The sequence below is a fragment of the Motacilla alba genome, unplaced genomic scaffold (genome assembly GCF_015832195.1).
Source record: "Motacilla alba alba isolate MOTALB_02 unplaced genomic scaffold, Motacilla_alba_V1.0_pri HiC_scaffold_31, whole genome shotgun sequence".
NCBI lineage: Eukaryota > Metazoa > Chordata > Aves > Passeriformes > Motacillidae > Motacilla > Motacilla alba.
In genome coordinates this window covers 1,583,520-1,603,031 of record NW_024037405.1, presented here as the reverse complement: position 1 = coordinate 1,603,031, position 19,512 = coordinate 1,583,520, and the positions used below count along the sequence as shown (strand labels likewise).

Here is a 19,512-nt window from a genome sequence, read left to right as displayed (position 1 = left end):
GGGGGGCCGCTGGGGCTGCAGCCAGTGCTGGCTCCCGCTGAGGCTGCCGGGCCAAGAGCAGCCCCAGGGGCACAGGGCAGAGGCAAAGCAAGGTGGGGAGGAGAAAGAGCAGGGAGGAGATGGCCCTGGAAAGGCAGAGGCGCTCCGGGGCCCGCTCCTGGCCAGGGACCCTGCCCAGAGCCGTCCCCTGCTCGCCAGGGCCTTGAGGGGCAGCGGTGCAGCTGGGCCAGGCTGGGCCAGCAGCTCCAGCCCTGCTGGGGAGCCTTGCCAGCTCTGGGCCCTGCCGTGCAGGAGGGTCCCTGTGTGCCCCTGGCAGCTGGGGCCTCAGCCACCTCCTCTCTTCACAGGAGCGCCTCTGGACAGGAGCTGAAAGACCGTGGCTGCAGCTCACACTCAGACAGCCTAAGCAGCTCCTCCAGCAATAATAGGGGCCTGGGCAGCCGTCTCAAGAGCTCTGAGAAGAGGACTCCAGAACAGCCCTCTACAAGGAAGCCTCCGATTCTCCTCTAGATCCCACTGCCACCTCCCCTCCCCATGGGTTACCCCAAGCTGCTTTCATCCCTTTTTTCATCTTCCTCTGTCCCATCCCAGCCCAGTCCCAAGTTTTTCTAGAGACCCCAGGAGCAGCCCAGCACCCTGCAGCCCCCCCTGTGACCCACATGTCTCTTCCTCTGCCCCTGAGGCCCCTGGCCCTGCCCTCTAAACAACACTGAAGTTGACCCCCACCCCTGTGCCAGGGTAGGCGATGGCCCCTTGCAATGGAGAGATGGAGCTGTGCCCCAGTGTCTGGGTGGTAGCACCAGCAAAGCCCTCCCGGCCCCAGCACTGGCTGAGCTCCGTGCCCAGGAGAAGCCGTGGATGCCCACGGTCTGGGCAGGCAGGAGCCAGGCAGAGGCTGCCGTGACCAGCAGCGGGGCCACGAGGGGCTGGGGGAGCCCGGGGGGCAGGCAGCAGCAGGGGGCTCCTGAAAGAAAGCAACCCCATTTTGTCTTTGTTTTTCATTTGTAGAAATTAGAAATTTTTAGAAGTATTTCCAAATATTTTTGCTGTAGAGAGACATCCCCAATTATTTCTTCCCAATAACAACAGTAGTTAAGGATTTTTCAAAGTAGTTTCAGAATCGAGAAAAACAGACTCCGTTTTGTCTTCACTTTTCATTTTTAGAAATATTTAGAAATATTTTTTGTAAAGAGAAATCCCCAAATGTTTCTTCCCATTTTCCAGATAACCTCACTATTTTTGAAAGTAGTTTTACAGTTCTGGAAATTTTTTATCCAGTTGTTCAATAAAAAATAAAATTGCATTTCTGTGGCAGTCTTTACTCTGTGAAGAACTAAGACACCCTCAGACACCCAGCCTGCTGCAGAGGTCTTTTCCCATGGGAGCTTTGTACCTAGTCACAACCAGATTACCTAAAGCCTTTTCCCAGATATTTCCTGGGATTTTTGACAAGCTCACCACTTATTCTCCTCAGGCCAACTCTGAGCACAGTGGGAATGTCTTCAAATTACCGTCTTTGTTTGCTTTGGAGGAACTGCCTCAGTTCTCGAGCAGGGGCTTCTCTCAGCTTCCTGCATGCCCCGGGCTCTGCTCCCGGCCTGCTGGGCTTTGCTGGGTGGCACAGCCTGAGCCGAGGGGCGGCAAGGTGCCTGCAGGCCCCAGCTCTGGGGCAAACAGAGAACGCCCTGCCCGTGTCCATGGCGCTGCCAGCTCAGCGGTGCAGCACAGCGCGAGCTCGCGCTCCCCACGGCTCCCACAGGTGCAGCCGGCCCCACAACACGTGTTCCCCATTGCCAGAAGGGAATTGGTTTCTGTCAGGGAACACGCTGCTGGCTTTTAGGGGTCTCCCCCTCAGGGGATCCTCGGGGGTTTCACAGCTCCCTCCCTCCCCCCCTTGCTGCCCCGCTGCTCAGCCCCGCTCCAAGCCCTACGCCCGGGGCCCTGGCTGCTTCACTAAAGGACCCAAAATTACCCCAAATGCACCCACATTCCTGGAGGAAATTTGAGGGGGATTTGAGGGGATTTTGGCTGGATTTGAATCCTTCACCTGCTTGGGCATCCACAAGGTACCAAAACCACCCAAAATTTCCTCCAAATTTCCCAAAAATCCACCTGAAATCTGTCCGCAGGGGGTTGGGGCGAATTTGGGGGGTTTTGAGGAGTTTTGGGGGGGATTTTGCCTGGGTTTGAATCCTATGCTAAAGTTGATGTCTGGGAGGTACCAAAACCACCCAAAATCCACCCAGAATCAACCTAAAATTAACCCAAAATTTCCTCCAAATCCATCCTGAGGGGGATTTGGGGGAGATGTGGAGGGATTTTAGGAGAATTTTAGGGGGAATTTTGAGTAGGTTTGAATCCTACATCCACTTTGGCATCCATCAGGTACCAAAGCCCTCAAAATCCACCCAAAATTACCTGAAATTAACCAAAAATTCATCCTGAGGGGGTTGGGGGAAGGCTTGGGGGATTTTGAGGGGATTTGGTGCTTTTGGGGGGTATTTTAAGGGAGTTTTTGGCAGTCATCATCAGGCAAAACAAAACACCCCGTGCCAAAGCCGAGACCAAACCCTAAGGACTGTGCCCCTCGTGCAGAGGAGATCAAGGAACTGCAGCCCTTCTGGTGAGGAGATCAAAAGCCAGAGGAGACTGAGCTATTAACTCATTAAGTAAAACTGTATTCATTTAATCAAGTTATCATCATTTCTGTTACTTTATTCTTTGTGACTAAGTCTCAAATGCTTTTCTATTCCTTGTGAATTTAGCTGAATAAGATTCATTTTGGTTTTGTAAGTTATTAAGTCATATTCCTGATGTTATAAATGAGGTTCCATATGTTGAATTTAATAAACCACAAACTTGAAATTTAGCAGCAGTTTTAATTGAGATAAAATAATACAATCAAATAGAATCCAGTAGTTACAAAAGAAATTTGGCAGTGGTTGGGATAAAGCACAAGCAAAACCGATCGATGGGGTACAGGGAGGGCTTCCCCCCCTGCCCCACGTACAAAAGGCAAAAGGATCCAAACACAACTCATCGACTGTGTGCTAACACATACTCATCAATATTTTCCCCCAAATCTCCTCCTGTTTCCGATTCTTGAAACCCACGTCCCCACCCTGCCCAGCGCAGGCTCCCGCTGGGGCTCAGGGGGCTGCTGGCTCTTTGGAGTCTCCTTGGAGGAAGGCCGGCAGTCTTCCTCGCTGGCCTCTGGATAACCTGGCAGGCTGGGCATGCGCCCCAAGTCTTGTGTTATGTAAGTAAGCACTATGTTCCAGTGAAGCCTATTATTTTACAGATCAGAACACTCTTTGAGACTCCCTGTCTGGAATTGTCCCAACGTTATTCATGTCACGGCCGATCCTGGCCTGGGAGGTGTCTTAACTTCGTCTTGATGCCAATTCTGACTTGGGAGTCTTCCTAACTTTAGTTCATCAAGGCTGACTCTGGTCTCCTGTATCCTGTTTCCCACATGCATCATCTACAAAGAAACCCATCTGCTTCACAGCACTAATCACATCTACCTGTCCAATTATTTTCCAAAAATATTCATATAATTACAATTTAGTTAGCAGGAATCACATCCATTTATCACAATTTCCCCATATTCTCTTTTGATAATATTGATTCATGCTTTTTATTAAAGACTGAATCTCGGTATCTTCTACATCCCACAAATAAAGGTTTCACAATCCCTCGTTTCTCATTTGATCAAATTTGTTACATGGTATTTTACCTAAGCAGGAAATGAAATATGGTATAGACCACAATAATAATGAGTCCAGCTAGTGTAAACCACCAGGTTTTGTTAGACAAATCACGTCCATTTATCACAAGAGGCCAAAAGCTTGGAAAAGGATGAAAGAAGCGCTCCGATGATGATGACAAAAAACCCCCAATCTATATTTGACAGCAAATGAACAGCCAGTGCCCTCCAGCCCTCCAGCCTGGCAGGCCGAGCGGGGCCGTTCCCATGGCAGGAGGTGCTGGCAGCCTGCGGAGAGAAACCAGAGAGCCACGGTCAGTCGCAGCAGGCTCCTGTGCCCCTGTCCCGCCACGGCCTGTGCCCAGGCCAGGCTGCTGGCTGTGCTCAGAGCCCAAACCTCCCGACCCATTCTCTGCTTTTAGAGAAGGGCAGCGTGGCAGGCCACGTTCCAGCTCCTCCGCTTAAGCACGCACATCAACCTCCTCAGCAGCTGCCAGAGCGGGATGCCCGTGTGCCCGCTGCCCTCTGCCCGGAGCCCTTCTGCCAGCCGAGCTGTGGAGCCGGGTACCCACCTCTGGAGAGCTGCTGCCAGGAGAGGAGCCCATCCCGCACCAGCTCCTCGTCCTTCTGGAAGGGGATGTCCCCGCAGACCGTGGCCCCTGGGGTAGCACTGGCACTGGACGCGCTCCACGGACGGTGCAGGCGCTTCCCCGTCCGGTCCGGGCACCAGCTGTAATCTTCCTGGGAAAATCAAAGAACCATTGCATGAAAGGCAATTCAAAACAAGACCTGGAAACAAGAAAAAGCACAAAGCCTGTCACCATTTCACGGGCCTCAGGAGGGTTGGAGAGAGGGTTTAATTCTCAGAGGGTTTAATTCTCCAGGTGAGAATTAAACCTGTCCACAGGTGGGGAAAATCCCCACCTTTCCCACCCATAAATGCAGCCCTTCCTCAAGGGCCTGCAAAGCAGACCAGCTGGAGCATGGCTCCGGAACCCGTCCCCCTCTGCTGCCCCCATCCACATGGATGGATGCTTCTGTCAGGCTGGCTGCCCCCGCCTCAGCCCGTGCCAGGCTGGCTGGCAGAAGCTGTCAGCAAGGCCAGCAGCCGGCTCCCCTCCCACAGCATCCGTCCCCTATCTCACCAAAAAGCAGCTTGGCGGCCGGCGGAAAAATTAATATTCCCCAGCGCTGCCGAGCGGGGAACCCCTGGCGCGGGGCCAGGCCGAGCCCTGCCGTGCCTGGAAGCACCAGCATCCCCCCGCCCTGCACTGCCTGGGGACTCATCTTGATTTCATCGGGGCACAGAGCATGTCCTCCAGGCAGGGGCCGCAGCCAAAGCCAACAGGCTCTGCCCCACCCGCGGCCAGCTCCAGGATGGTGTTCCCAGCTCCATGTCCTGCTCCAGAAGAACACGCCAGCTGTGCCTCACCTTGCGGGGACATCACGATGCCACTGAGCTGCAGGGGGATGTTTCCCCTGTCCCAGTCCATGGCACCTTCACCACACTGCCACCACTTCTCCAACAGAACGGGGAGCACTGAGCTGCTCCCTCCGCAGCTCACCGGGGACCAGCGGAAGCATCTCCTGGGCTGCGCTCTCTCCTCCACGCTGCAGCCGCAGGGAACGCTCCGGGGTTTTCTTCCAGCGCCATGAGACGCGTGGCCGCTGCTGCTTGCTGGGTTCTGCATCCTACTGTGCACAGCGATGGATCTCTGCTGTCTCCTGGGCCAGGCAGGGCTCCTGCAGCCAAGAATGCTCAGAAAGGTCCTCCAGCGATGGCCTGGCTGTGGGGTCCATGCATAAACACCACCTGATGAGCTGCTGGCACTCTGCCGAGAGAAACCAGAAACCGCCGCTCAGCGGGACAAGGCTCCTGTCCACGCTCTCCCACATTCCACAGCGCCCAGGCCACACCAGGAGTGCTCAGAGCTGCAGCCAAAAGCTTCCCATCGATCCTCCCTTGCGGAGGACACCAGCACAGAGGCACAGGTGCCACCTCCTCCAGCTGAGCCCAGCAGATCCAGCTCCTCACTAGCTGCAAGAGCAGGACGCTTATGTGCCAGCTGCCCCCTCCCAACCCCGTTCTTCCCCTCGTGCCTTGAAGGCTCATCCCCACCTTGAGACACCCGGGCCGGGAGGAAGAGCTGGCTCTGGATGATGTCCTCCTTGGTGTGGAAAGGAAGGTGCCCGCAGACCAGCTCATAGAGCAGGATACCCAGGGACCAGATGGTGGCTGGCTGGCCATGGTAGCAGCCAAAGAGGGTCCACTCTTTGTTGTCATATATGCAACAGGAATTTTTATACTATTATCTCTCTATTACAAAAGTTTCGTACCCATGCGGTGTTTTCTGGTGAGCAGCTCCTCCAAGTACACCCTTCCTCTCTCACCAGGTAACCAACTGACTCCAGGTCCCTTCCTGCTTCGGGGGGTGTCCTCTTAACAAGCCAACCCACTCTTTTATAGCTCCTATTGTTCTTATTAGCTACAGCTGTGGTTTGTTGAAGTTAGACCTTCTCCTCATTTTTGATAATTGGCCCAGCTGCAACTCCTTAGGGGTAAGATTACTTTCTATACCATCTCCATCCTATTCCCTCACACACTCCGGTGGGCTGTACTCCGGCGCTCCTATGGGACACGGGCGCAGCTCATCAGGCCCCTGCTGCTCCCTCCCTCCCTCCCAGCCAGCTCCCGCTCCACAACAGCCAGCCCCTGCCCAAAAGCAACTTGGCTGCAGCTGGCTGAAGAAGGATTCCCCCTCCCTGCCTCCCTCTTCCCCCTCTGGCAGCAAAGGGGGGAAGCTCCGCTGCCCGGCCGGGCCCCGGCTTTGGGCTCACCTGGCATCCGGGTGTGGAACGTGTCCTGGAGGATGGTGCCGCAGCCGAAGTCGATGAGCTTCGCCTCGCCCGTGGCCAGGTCGACGAGGACGTTCTCGGCCTTGATGTCGCGGTGCAGGACGCCGCGGCTGCTGCAGTGCCGCACGGCCTCCGGCACCTGGCGGAGCAGCCCCCGCGCCACGGGCTCCGGCAGGAACCCCCGCTCGGCCGGGGAGTACCAGAGGTCCTGGCAGCGCTCCGGGCGCTCCATGACCAGCGCGAAGCCGTCGGGCTCCTCGAACCAGTCCAGGAGCCGCACGACACCGCGAAAGCCGGGCCGCGACACCATCCACAGCAGCGCCAGCTCCAGGGGCACAAGGGCGCCCTTGTGCTGCGGGGGCACCGCGATGCCGTCAGCGGGGCCGATGCTGCGCCGCGCCTCGGGCCCCCGATGCCGCCCGGCCCGCCGCGGCTCGCCACTGCCCGGCCCGGGACGCTGCGCGGCCCCCGCTCGCTCCACGCTCGCTGCCCTCGCAGCGCTCCGGCTGCCGCCCTGCCGGGCCTCGCCTCAGCCCCGCCCGGCACGGCCCCCGGCTCCTCCCGCGGGCCCCGCTCCCTCTCCAGCCGCGCCCACTCCGAGGTGCGCTCCCGGCACATCGCTTGACGGCCGCCTGCAAGCCAAGGCCAGTGCCGGGCTCAGCTCGCCGCCCGCCGCCGCCCCCCGAGCCGGCCCCGTCTCTTACCGGGGCGCCGTCGGCGAGCCGGGTCGCGGAGTAAACGCTGCCGCGGCCGCCGCTGCCCAGCAGCGGGCCCTCCCGCTAGAGCTGCTCCAGGGGCGGCTTCTCCGCCCGTGCGGGCGGCACCGCGCTCCCGCTCTGCTGCCCGGGGCCCCGCCCGCCCGGCGCGCCTGCCGCTTGCCGAGCCGGCCCGGGCTGCGGCGGCTCGGGGCCGGCGGCCGAGCTGGCGAGCGGCGGAGCTCGGAGCGGGGAAGCTGCCGGCCGCGCCGGCGGCCACGGGCGGGAGCCGGGCGGCAGCGGGGCGGCTGCGGGCGGAACCGCGGCAGGGGCTTCGTTCGGGGCCGGGGCCTCGGCCGGGGCCGGCCCAGAGCCCGCGCCAGGCGCGGCCAAAAGACCGCGCTGCTCCGCCGGCACCAGAGCCAGCGGCACTTCCAGCGGCGCCGCAGCCAGCACGGAGAGAGCCCGGCCGAGGCGGAACCACGGCGGGCCGGGCAGGGCCGGGCACGGGGCGGCCCCGCCGAGGGGCGCCTTGCGGGACGCGGCATCAGCCGGCCTGGGAGAGGCGGAACGCGGACGGCACGGCACGGGACAGGAGCAGAGTGAGTGGGAGAGGGAGAAGGGGATGGGGAGCCAGTGGAAAGTTGAGTGGAAAATCGATCGAGAGAAGCGCTGCTGCTGCCGCTGCAGCTGCGGAGCCCGCCGGAGCTCGCGGCCATTCCTCCGTTTGCCCCCGTGAACCCAACGGAGGAGCCGCCGCACGCCCCACGGAACAAGACAGAGAAACAAACGAATCACACCCCAAAGTCATTCCTGTGAGAGAAGTGACCAAAGAAAACAATGGAGCAATAAAGAAGGGTGTTGGCTTGTGGCTTCTTTCTTCTTTGGGTCAGACAAAGCATTTGATGGGGAAGAATTGCCTCCTCTGATAGTTTTGCCAGAGTGGACAGGAGTGGAGCATTGAATTTTCAAGTAGAAAAGGAAAATCGTGTGAGTAATGTCATCTCTTTTCATCCTCTGTTGAAACAGTTGCAGGCTGCCAAAAGACATGCTCTGCAGTGTGGAACTTGGGGCCAAGTTTCTTTTTCTGCCAGAGGATGAGGAGGGGAAGTATCCCAGAATCATGGAGTTGTGGCATGGCTGGGCTTGGAAGGGATCTGAAAAATCCCATGGCTGCAACCCCCCTGCTGTGGCTGGGGACCCCTTGCTCTAGACCGGCTTGTCTGGAGCTCCATGCAGCCTGGCCTTGAACACTGCCAGGGACGGGACATGCACACCTTCCCTGGGCAAGCTGTTCCAGGAGAGTCTTTTTTCTGAATCCCTTACCTGAACCCAATCTTTCTCCATTTGGATCCATTCTCCTTTGTCCTGTCCTTGCCTGCCCTCGTACAAAGTCCCTGCCCAGCTTTCCTGTAGCTTGCCCTCAGGCACTGGAAGGCCACAGTTGGATCAAGTGTGAGTCTCTTTCCCAGGCTGAAGAAGCTGAGCTGTGCCAGCCTTTCCTTGCAGGAGAGGAGCTGCAGCCCTGGCATCATCTCGGTGTCCCTGCTGGGCCCCTGCTGCAGCGTGTGCCCGTCCCTGCCGTCCGCGCTGGGGAGCGGGGCAGAGCCGGACGCAGCGCTGCAGGTGCAGGGTCAGCGGCGGGGAGGAGACACGGCCCCGACAGCGGCTCCGGGAGCAGCAACTGGCGCTTGGCCGCCCGCACTGCAGAGAGCCGGGGCCCCTGTGCCTGCCCTTGTGCCCAGGGCGCCTTTCCCTGCCGCTCGCCCGCCCGGGGAAATGCCCCCTGTGCCGCCCCTCAGTGCCGCCCCTCGCCGCTGCCCCGGGCGCTCCCCGGCGCCAGCTGGAGGGCCCCAGGCCTCGGCCTCAGCCTGCCTCAGCCCAGGGCCTGGAAAAGCAGATTAAAAACACCCACCCAGACAGTGCCCTAGGATGCCAAGGTAAATCTTTGTCTACAGCACGGCTTTGCCAGCAGAGTCTGGACGGGATTAGGAGATCACCAGGAGAAAAGAGCATGAACAAGTTCTGCCTTGGCACCACCTCAAGGCTTTGAGGGAGAGGCTTTGTGCTGCTTACTCGCTCACAGGGATGCACAGAAAGTGTTGAAATGGTAAAAACAGTCCAAAGCCCTTAGAAATCGGAAGGGAAACCTGAGGCCCTGGCAGCTGGCACCTCAGAAACGCGTGGCTTTTGCTCCTCTCTTCTACCTGACAGCTTCCCGGGCAGCGACATTCTTCCATTGCATCAGCGTGGCCATGGCTAGAAAGGGCAGCGAGCAGGTGGATTTAGCTTCTCCTGCCAGCCCCTGGAATGCCAGTTGTCATTTGTGTGCGCTGAGGATTCCGCTTCCGACTGGGACCTGGCGCAGCTGCTCCTTGGGCGCTGCTGGCACGCGGGCGCAGCGGTGCTGCAGCAGCTGTCCCGCACACAGGGAGGGCTCTGGAGCCTCCCCAGGGCCCCCAAGGAGCGGAGGAGGGAACGTGCCCGGGATCTGCTGCAGGACCGTGGGGTTGGGGGGATCCTTCGGGCTCTTGGATGGGGAGGGAGCGGCGCAAATGGAATCAAGATGGGACAGGGATCAGACAGCCCCACGCCAGGCAGCGTTTTCTCCTCGGAGAGCTGCTCTGAGTTGGGAGAGCTGGTGGAGCCTGCGGAGCAAATGAGACCCGGGAGCGAGGGAAAGGCTGGCTGGGAAGGAGTCAGATAAAGCCCGTGTGGGCATTTCCCTTTCCAAGGGGCTCCTGGGGAGACAAAGGGGACAAGAAGGATGCCCCATCTCGCAACATTTCCTTTGTCCCCTCAGTGGCCCTGTTGCAGTCCCTGCATGCAGGAGTTTACTTAATGCCAGATGCCATCACAAAAAGCTGTTGGGTTGTTCAGCAATATGCTAAATCACACGTTATTATATTTATTTCCAGTTATCCTTCACTTTAAAAAGTCTTACCAAATTTCTGTTTCCATGGAATTTGCAGTTACCATGGGTTTTTCTCATCACTGATTTACTTGTAAGTCTAATGAGCTTGTTACAACTTTAATCCCTCCAGTACACCATCATGCTGTTATTTCACTTATGGCTCATTCACCTTTCAGTTGTCTTTTTGTGTTAATAACCTTAGACAAAGTTACATCATGTCATATCCGTAACTTTTAATGATGTTCATTTTAATTCTGTAAATTAAGGCCCAACATTGTAATGCTCAGTTACGTTCTGTTAAATTGAATAAGGCTAAGTTTCATGAAGGAATTTTGGTCGATTTTATTTCTGTTCAGTTTCAGTATTACTAAGTTTGAACAATGTTCTATTCCAGTTTTTTATGGATCCAGTTATGTTCGGTATTAATAGTAATTAACTTGGAGTTCTCTTGAGTGTGCTTTTTGTTCTGCTAAGGTGATAATGAAATTATGTTTATTCATTTGAAATCCTTTTAGGGCTGAGTTTTATTAAGTTCCTCTTGTTAAGCTCTACTGCTGTCCAAATTCATTTATATCAGGTTTGAGTGTTCTTTAATCTGAGGTATCATGAATTTCACGAGTGAGCTGTTCAGTGTTTCCTTTGTTGCATTTTTTCTGTCATAAACACATCAATGTTTGTATTACTGTTTTGATAGCCAGCTTTTCATTTGCTTTCCCCTCTTTTGGTGTAATTATCTGCAAGGCCCGTGTCGTTCAGGATCCTCCTTTTGTTCTCCAGCTGCTCATGGATCTCAGACCAGACTGCCCCTCTAGCCAGGCTCTGCCCTGGGGCTCCATGGTTGGACCCAGGGCTGGCTCATGATTTTTAGGTATTTGTCAGAGTTCCAAGAAACGATATCTCAGCTTTGTCGAGAGCCTCCTCTGAACTGATGCTATTGTCACATCTACTCTAAGCCATCAGATGCCGTCCCAATTATTACAGAGCCACTCCCACAGTTTGCTGTGTTGAAAGCATCTCTGTGCTGAGGAAGTTGTGGAGGAGACCAGCTCTTGGAGGGTTCATTGGTCTTTCAGCCCTAGACCTTACTCGTAAGTGCTATTCTTAAGAGCCTTGTTTTAAATCATGTTTAGGGAATTCTCTCCCACTCAGAGCTTGGGTGGTGGCCAGGCCTTGGCTCTACCTGGACGGGAATTTGCCAACAGACCCAGATGTTTTCTGCATCAAAACTAGATTGGAGTTGCTTTGACTTTGCAATTTGACCCTCTATACATGACAGTTGAACTATTTGTAAAGGGAGCTTGGGAATTATTATCTGGCAAGAATTCTCCAAGTCCCCAGTGAATCGAGGTTTGTCAGCTATTTGCAGACTCTGCCATGATGGTACATTAATTCAGAGATTGCTATTTACCTAATCCCACCTATGCTGTTAGTTTTGTCTGCTACTTGAAATATTCCTGAGAGTTGTATCCAAATTATTCCCAATTGCTGGAAGTTTCTTGTCCACTATATGTATTATTTGACTATGATGTATCTTCATTCTCATAACAAAAGACATGCATCTCATTCTGAAAAAACAAAAAACAGGAGGAATGAACGCCTGAAGAACATTCAAAGAATGCAATATGTACATGAGAAATTGGAGGACGAATCATTTTGAATAATGCAGTATTTCCATAGAAATTTGGAAAGAAGATCATCCCATCGAAATCCCAATTGAGTGTCCCACAGTGAAGCCTCATTGATTCCTTAACTTCAGGAGAAGATATGCCTGTGTTTTATCAGCAACAGTTCCAAGCAGTCACCTGTTCATTCCATCAGACACTGATCAGCTCTGAAAAAAGGAGGCCCAGTGAGAAGAGAAATAACCTCATCACCGTGCAGCCTTTGTGGCCAGAGCAGGAACAGAAGGAGCACTGCCAAGACACAGCTGTGTCTGCAAACTTACAGAGGCAATTTGCCAGCAAAAGCCTCATGGCAGCATCATGGTACAGTGTTCCTACTGACCTTCTGCAGTTCTTCCCTGTTCCAGCTCCCAGGAGGACATTCAGTGATGGCCAAGATCAACATTTCCAGCTAATGCACTTCCTCCTACTTCTCAGCTGACTGGAAACAATGGTCATTTCTTTCCATTTCCCTAAGAGACATTGGACATTATTCTCTTGTTTTCTCATGCTGCAAAACCCTGTGTCAATGACTTGACAGAATTTGGCTAAGGTTTGTTGATTGTAATTGGTCTTTTCTGGATCTTATCCCAGATCTAACAGATAACCAGCAATAACCTTCATGAGATAATACCCTCACAAGAGTGAGCTGTGCCAACATCAGAACAGATGAGCCTTTTTGAAATTAACAAAAAGGGGGAGATGTCCTAGACAGGTAGAAGAATGATCAAAGAAAGGCCTTATGAAATCAGGCCTTGTTCTGCTATATCAATGCTGGCCTGTCATCTCTTCTGAGTGCAGCTGAGCAGTTACAAGTTCCCATGTGAAGCTATTTTGAGAATGAGACTTTGTGAACAATCTCTTCTGAGGGTGAACAACAAATGCACCTGCAACAACAAGGGGTTTGTCCCATGAGAATCAGTGAAGAGAACAGGTAAACAAACCCATAGAGAGATTTGATGCACAAGTAAAATATATTTTAATAACAAACAGAATAATTGGCTTTCAGTTCCCCCTTCTTTGGGGCTTTGTGTTCCCCTTCTTTGGGGCTTTGGGTTCCTTCTTTCTGGCGCTTTGGGTTCCTTCTCTTGGATTTTGGCTGCCTTCCTCTCTGGGATTTGCTTTCCTTCTTTTCTGGAGGTTGTTTTTATTCTCTGGGAATTTAGTTTTGTTCTTTAGGACTTTGCTTTCCTTCTTCTCTGGGGGTTTGGTGTCCTTCTCTGGGGCCTTGGCTTCCTTCTTCTCTGGGGCCTTGGCTTCCTTCTTCCCTGGGGCCTTGGCTTCCTTTTTAGGGATTTGGGTTTCCTTCTTCTCTGAGGCCTTGGTTTCCTTCTTCTCTGCGGGTTTGGTTTCCTTCTCTGGGGCCTTGGTTTCCTTCTTCCCTGGGGGTTTGGTTTTCCCCTTCTCTGGTTTTGGAGGTTGCTTCCCCACAGGGACACCCTTCTTTTCCTTCTTCCGCCTCTCTTCCTCCTCTAAGGCTTTTCCCTCCTCCCCAAGCTTTGGAGCCGGCCGCTTCAGCTCCCTTCTGCAGACAAAACAGAAAACACGGCTGAGAGTCAGCACCAGAAACTTGGGCTCACTAGTCCTGGCTGGCCCTGCACTTCATTCCCTGACCCCGAGGCCATTTCCGTGAATTCTCCTCAACCCGCAGAGGTTGGGAACATGCCAAGTGAGGGCATTGCTGGAAGGGGACCTCCAGGACCAGCCAGACCCAAGCCTTGCCATCATAAGGTCCTGACTGTGCAAGCTCCCTCTCAAGGCACAGCCAGACACCTCCAGCCCGCTGCCAAAGGCTGATCCAGCAGCTCTCTGCGCTGACGCCTGGAAACGCCCTTTGTCTCTTGACTTGCCAGTTGAAAGCAGAGCACAGATTGCTGACATCTGCTTATCTCTCCTGCAATTCTCACTCAGCTCATTCAGCCCCCTTCTCCCTGGGCACAGCTGAAGCATGATTTTCAAGAGTTAAGGTTTCAGCTGAGGCTTAGAAGCAATTCACACTGATCAGGATGTAAGTTAGATAGGCAGATGATGGGTTAATGATTCTCAGGTGCTAAGGCTGGAGCTGATTGTTCCATTGTTTACCATGAGGAGCTTCTTGACAGAAGGAAGTGGAGCAAGTGAACTGTGATAAGAACATTCTGAAAGCAGTAGAACAATGGTTAGCACCTGGGCTTTATGTCAATCAGTCCCTAAGCAGGGGACCTTGGATGGAGCCAGAGGGTCCCAGAGAGCTGATGAAGACATTCCTGACTTCATCCCTTAAGACCACTGACCCAATTGGAGACCACCGACCCAATTCCAGAGAAGAACTGTGCAGGCGTGAAGGAGCAATGACCTCATTTGAATCCAGAGCAGGGGATGGGAGGTGCTGGGGTTGTGCACATGTATTGGATGTAAGATCTTGGGAAATAAAGAGAGGGCACAGAGCCTTGTGCAGCGCGGTCACGCCTTTTGGGGACGGCTCTGGTGCCGCCCGCCGCTGTTAATAAACATACCACTTTCTAACTTTAATTAGTTAGAGAGTCTCTGCCCGTGATCTTTGGTTTTAACAACTCATAGCCTGCACCTTAATGAGAATAATCCCATCAGCCAGAAAGCAAAGGCTGCAGGAACTCCTCTCCTGCAAGGCAGGCTCTTGTCAGCCAGATTTCCTGCTGGAACCCCGGATGGGACCAAGCAACGAGCGCTGTCTGCCATGGAAAGGATTTGAAGCAGCCTCGTCTGTCTCCTCGCCATGAAAGCAACTCCAGCCTGGGCTGAAGGAAGTCCTGATGCACAGGCTTGCTTTCAGCAGCCTCCCCTCCCAGCTCCACACTTTGCCTCTGTGTCCTGAGCTGGGCTGCCTGGCTGGAGCAGAGCTTCTCCTGTGCTTGCCTCCTGCTGCAGCTGAAGGGGAGCTGAAAGGACAGAGCTTTTATGGCTGCTGTCCCAGCATCAGGAGAAGCCTGGCAGATCAGCATTGCCAGGACTTCACCTGTGGCAGGAGCAGGACCCAAAGCAAGGTTTGGTCTGTGCCCCACGCCTGCCCAGACCACAGTGCCACTGTTTTGGTGAAGGGAGATGATGAAGAAGATGCGACTCAACACCATGGGCTTAAAGACACCCCTGGAGGCAGTGCCAAGGCAAGGCCAGAGCCCAGCTCCCTGCAGGCAGCATCTAAGCCAGGAGGGCTCAGCACTAAAGCAGAGAAGGAGATGTTGTGTCTCAACAGAAGAAGGTCCTTCCTCTCTTGGGAGCCAGGGAGCCAAGAGGGGCCATCCCTGTGCTGCTTCTGCCTTTGCTATGCAGCACCTCTGAGCTCAGAGTCCTTGGAGCAGGGAAGCCCTCCAGGGACAAGAGCCCATGCAAGAGCAGGAACCATGGAAGGCTTACTCACCTCTCCCTGAGAGGTGCCCGAGAGCCACAGTTGATCCCCCGGGGGCTCAGGGAGGAGCTGACACGTGAGGCCCCCCCGGTCACCCCCACCTCGCAGGTGGGGCCTCCCTCCACGTGGCACAGCGCCGGGACACTGGAGATGGTGTTGAGGTGGCCAGAGACGGTGGAGGAGACCTGCTGGCTCTCTCCTGGCTGCAGCACAGCTGACAGTGGCAGGACACTGAAAGCCTGGATGGAAGACAGGAGAGATTGAGGTGTTGAGCATGGAAATGGACGCACAAGAGCAGCTTGGAGCAAAGTGCAGCTGTACCTGGAGGGGCCTATTCCCCAAACACTGCCAGAATCACCCTGATCTCATCCTGCATCCATGCCACTGACCAGAGCAGGGACCATGGGGAAAATCTTCTGCCATACTCACGGGGCAATGCATTCATTAGTACATGACGTGACAGTGATCTGGGATGTCTCCTGGCAGTAGAAATTCTCTCTGATGCACAACTTGCCTTTCAAAAGGTTGAAAACTTACTGCTTGTAGAAAAGGAGGAGACTCAGAGTGAGAGCTCTTGGAGCTGAGCAAAGGACTCCAGCCCAGCTCATCTGACTCCTGAGGCTCTTCCCCCCTCTCTCTGATTTCAATGCTGCTTTCTCAAGGTGCCACAGCAAAAGCTCCTGCACAAGTTTCCTATGCAGCACCTGAGGAGCTCCAGGGGGAGCAGTGCCCTCCAGAGGTGCTGCACAGCGTCCTTGGGCAGCCCTACAACGTGTCCTGCACGGCCTCTCCAACCAGCAGCTGCTTCAGCAGCACTTTGTGATGGCCTGGAGGGATGTGAGGCCCCTCGGTGGCCAATGCTGAGGGCCACCAGTGGCACTGGCAGCTCCAGCCCTGCTTGCCACACTGACAATGTGCAAGTGAGACAGATTCCCTCTCCCCTTCTCCGCTTCCAGGGCAGTGTGCGCTGCGTCCACGGAGCACCTGAATCCCTCCAACCCCAGTGGGAGGTGAGGGCTCTCAGCAGTTTGTGGTGGCACCTGAAAAACAAGCCATTTTCTATGCCAGGAGGAAGAGACAGCCACTTGGCAAAGGCTCCCTTGGTCAGACAGCTTCAGGGCCACCAGTGCAATCCCAGTTCTCGGGGGAAAGCAGAGACCTGCAAACAGGGAGTCTGGCTGGGCTGGGAAGAGGCTCCATGGAGATCAGGACTCATCACAGCTTGCCCTGGGAAGGAAGCTGGAGGTCTCAGCATGATGATGCAGATGAAAGCCTCATCTTCCATTGTGAAGGAAACAAGGCAAAAAATCCCACCCTCAGCACAGGCCTGTAGCATCTGAGGGAGCTTCTCCAAGGAAAACTCTCCTGTTTCTCCCTCCCACTCAGCCCATGTCCAGCCACTGGCCCTGCTGCCCAGCCCACTGCCAGGGCACAGGACAGCAGGGCAGCAAAAAAGCAGCTCAGCACGAGCACGACTTGCTGGTGGCAGGCTGGGGAGGCAACACAAGCAGTAGGTGTACAAGAAAATCTACCTCCACTCCTGAAGATTGGGTCAAACCCTGCACTTCTTTAAGGCCTCTGCCTGCCTCCTCCTTTCTCATCCTGAAGTGCCTCCAGCGAGATGCCGGGCAATCCAAACAGGCTCTCTTCTCCTTCGGTGGCCGGGGTTGGAATTTAGATGGGTGAAGCTCATCTCTGGAAAATAAGATAACTATGAACAGGGACCTGCAGTGGCAGGGAGGGACACCTGCACGAGCAGCTCCTGGCCAGGATGCAGCCCCTGGGTGGCTGCTGGCACGCTGAACTGAGCAATGGTTTGATGCAGCCCTTCCCAATCCAGGCTGGGGCAGGTCTGTCCTAAAGGCAGCCCAGGGATGACACTGAGCTGCTGCAGCAGCTGCCACTGCTTGCACTGAGGAACTACAGAGGACAGGGATGAACACCTTGTGGGCATGCAAAAAGCACAGTGGGAGAGGAAAAGACACAGAAGGCAAGCAAAAAGGGGAGATCTGAGGCACCGAGGGGCAGACCCAGCCAGGGATGAGCCAGCACAGCCCCCCAGTGCCCAACGCCAGAAACTCTGCAGCTCCCCCAGGTATTTATCAGGAATGTTTCCCTGACACTGCTGGGGCTTGGCTGACATTTCCCAACACTCCCGGGTGACTCAGGTCACATTCCCCATACACACACACACACACATACATACATAGGCTGTAGTGCTGGGGTCCTGCCAAACTCTGCCAGCCTTGGGCTTGGGGAGGTTTCTGCCAGCTGTCCAGAGCTCCGTAATTCTGGTCTCTGTTCAGGAAGCAGGCAAGAAAGATTGAAAAAAACCCCAAAACAAACCACAACAGGGAAACCTAAAAAACCTGAAACAGCTCAACCCTGCTCAAGTTATTTCCTTAGGGACAGCTACCACTCTCCAGCTGAAATGCTGGGCTTTTGGGGAAAAATAAAAGAAATTCCATGTTCACCTCCAAATTTGAAAGGATTAAGCTAAGAGAACCTTTCAAACTACCAATTATTGGCCCACAGGGAAAAGCTTTGCAAGACATCTCTAGTTCAGAGCAGGCTGACAGGTAAACAACTGGTTCTTCTGGTGGGGAGAAACCCTCCTCTTTAAGGTAAGCAGCCTGATAGTTGAAAGCAACTGTTTTGTCAACTTCAGGCTCCCTGGCACAGCCTGCACTGCCTGTCCTTCCTGTTCACTGACTGACATGCAGTGCCACAATGGCCCAGTTCAGATGTTTGCTGCCATCCAGGGAATTTGGCATCATCATTTCCATGTGTTTTAATCTAAGTTTCAATCCTTGCAACCACTCTTCAAATGCCAGCTTTCCTTTCTTTTACAGAAAGCTCAAGGTTCCCAGAAGTCTTCTGACATCCTCTTTTGTGCTCAGAGAGATGACATTTTGAAAGAGTGTTTTCAAAGTTAACAGCATTTTAAAGAGTAATTAACTAAAATGGCCCTCGACTCCAGCTTAGCCGAACTCCATTCTGTGTCAGACACTGAGATTCCCACCTCTAAGGCACGAGCTGCTTGTGCCACCCATCCCTCCTGTCCTTCTCCCCAGCAGCCTGTGCCTGTTTTCCCCGGAAGAATCCCTGTGGCCTCTGCCCCCTGCCAGCAGCAGCTGCACAAAGGCACACAGCTGCCCTTGCCCTCACCAGGGGGTTTCTCTCATCCCCGAAGACGCCGATGAGAACATTGGTGCGATGCGTGCCCAACGCCTGCACTTCCACCAGCACTGGGATCTCTGCTATGCTGTGAGGCTGGACAATCCCACAGGGTCTGGGGCTGGAGTACAACACGGGAGAGTCCTCCTTGCGTTTCTGCAAGAGACAGAATGAAATGCAGCTTCAGAGGGACCTCGGAAGAAACTTTACACTCCTTAACATCCACCGCAACAGCAACTGACACACACGTTTAAAAATCCCCAGGACAAAGGTAAAAGGCACAAACACGATGCAAGAATTGGAGGCTTAGCATTCCCAGGGCATCCTGCAAGGAGGCTGCCAGCACAGGCACTGGTGTCTGTGGATGCAGCAGCTTTTCACAACCCTCCAAGATCTCCCACAAGAAAACACCCTGAAGACTAGAACATAAACTGTTTCCTCAGGAGTTAAACTGCCTCCTAAAGTTTACATTTGGGCAGGATCCTGTTCTCAGCAGATCTTTAAGACTGAATAGAAACCAGCAAGGTCACATCCAAACCCTGTTTTCCCCTAATACTCTCCTCAATAATATTTGACAGGAGGAGGTGGATGTGATGGCCAACCTGGGGAATGAGCCGTAGCAGCCAGGCAGGTGGCTGGGATTGCTAATGAAGAGCTTCCTCTCGTAGGGCACCTTCAGTTGGCACTCCTCGTAGAGCAGGACTTGGGGTACACTTGCAGCTTAGGAACGAGACACCTGGGCAAAGAGATGACCCCAGGGCAATCAGAGCTACTGAGAGAATGGAGAAGGTTTACCCCAAGGATGTGAAATGGAGCAGAACACATTGCTCACTGTCAAATGGACATTTCACAGCCCGACAGTGATAAAATTGCCTTCTGCGTCTCCCCACCCCAACATGTCTTGTCAAGGAGGGGCAAACCCTGAGAGGCAGCACCCAGAGGCTGCCAAATGGCCCAGGCAGAGAGAGCACTTTGTCCCACAGCTGCCTCAGCCCCTCCTTTACCCAAGAAGGCTTGCAAGGACTCCTGAACAGTCCCAGGGACCCACGAGCTCTGGGGGAGCCTTCCAACAAGGATCAGTGCTCACTAAGGCTCAAGGGACACACAACTCCAGTGGCTCAGGAGAAATGACTCCC

General features: G+C 54.4%; 3 protein-coding genes and 1 long non-coding RNA gene across 6 annotated transcripts in view; 2 read left to right on the top strand and 2 right to left on the bottom strand.

Moving 5' to 3' along the window:
* LOC119696487 overlaps positions 1–19,512 on the top strand; it is a 1,710,157-nt gene that overhangs the window by 717,937 nt on the left and 972,708 nt on the right.
* The window catches only part of LOC119696488, a 1,499,846-nt gene that overhangs the window by 535,046 nt on the left and 945,288 nt on the right, over positions 1–19,512 (bottom strand).
* LOC119696521 lies at positions 10,951–13,870 on the top strand. The gene is made up of 4 exons (XR_005255616.1): positions 10,951–11,042; positions 11,156–11,262; positions 11,852–12,769; positions 13,333–13,870. It is a non-coding gene; the product is annotated as an uncharacterized LOC119696521 (long non-coding RNA).
* On the bottom strand, positions 12,809–18,681 carry LOC119696508 (neurofilament heavy polypeptide-like). 3 transcript variants are annotated; one of them, XM_038126258.1, is made up of 5 exons: positions 18,368–18,681; positions 17,402–17,497; positions 15,212–15,438; positions 13,201–13,360; positions 12,809–13,155 (listed from the first exon to the last, which is right to left on the bottom strand). In XM_038126258.1, exons 2-5 carry the CDS (start codon positions 17,405–17,407, stop codon positions 12,841–12,843), a joined length of 708 nt encoding a protein of 235 aa, XP_037982186.1. In that variant the 5' UTR covers positions 17,408–17,497; positions 18,368–18,681; the 3' UTR covers positions 12,809–12,840. The 3 variants fall into 3 exon arrangements, 2 of the variants coding, with proteins under 2 accessions (XP_037982186.1, XP_037982185.1); XR_005255604.1 differs by having other exon boundaries at positions 12,809–13,360; positions 17,406–17,497; positions 18,368–18,674; XM_038126257.1 differs by having other exon boundaries at positions 12,809–13,360; positions 18,368–18,680.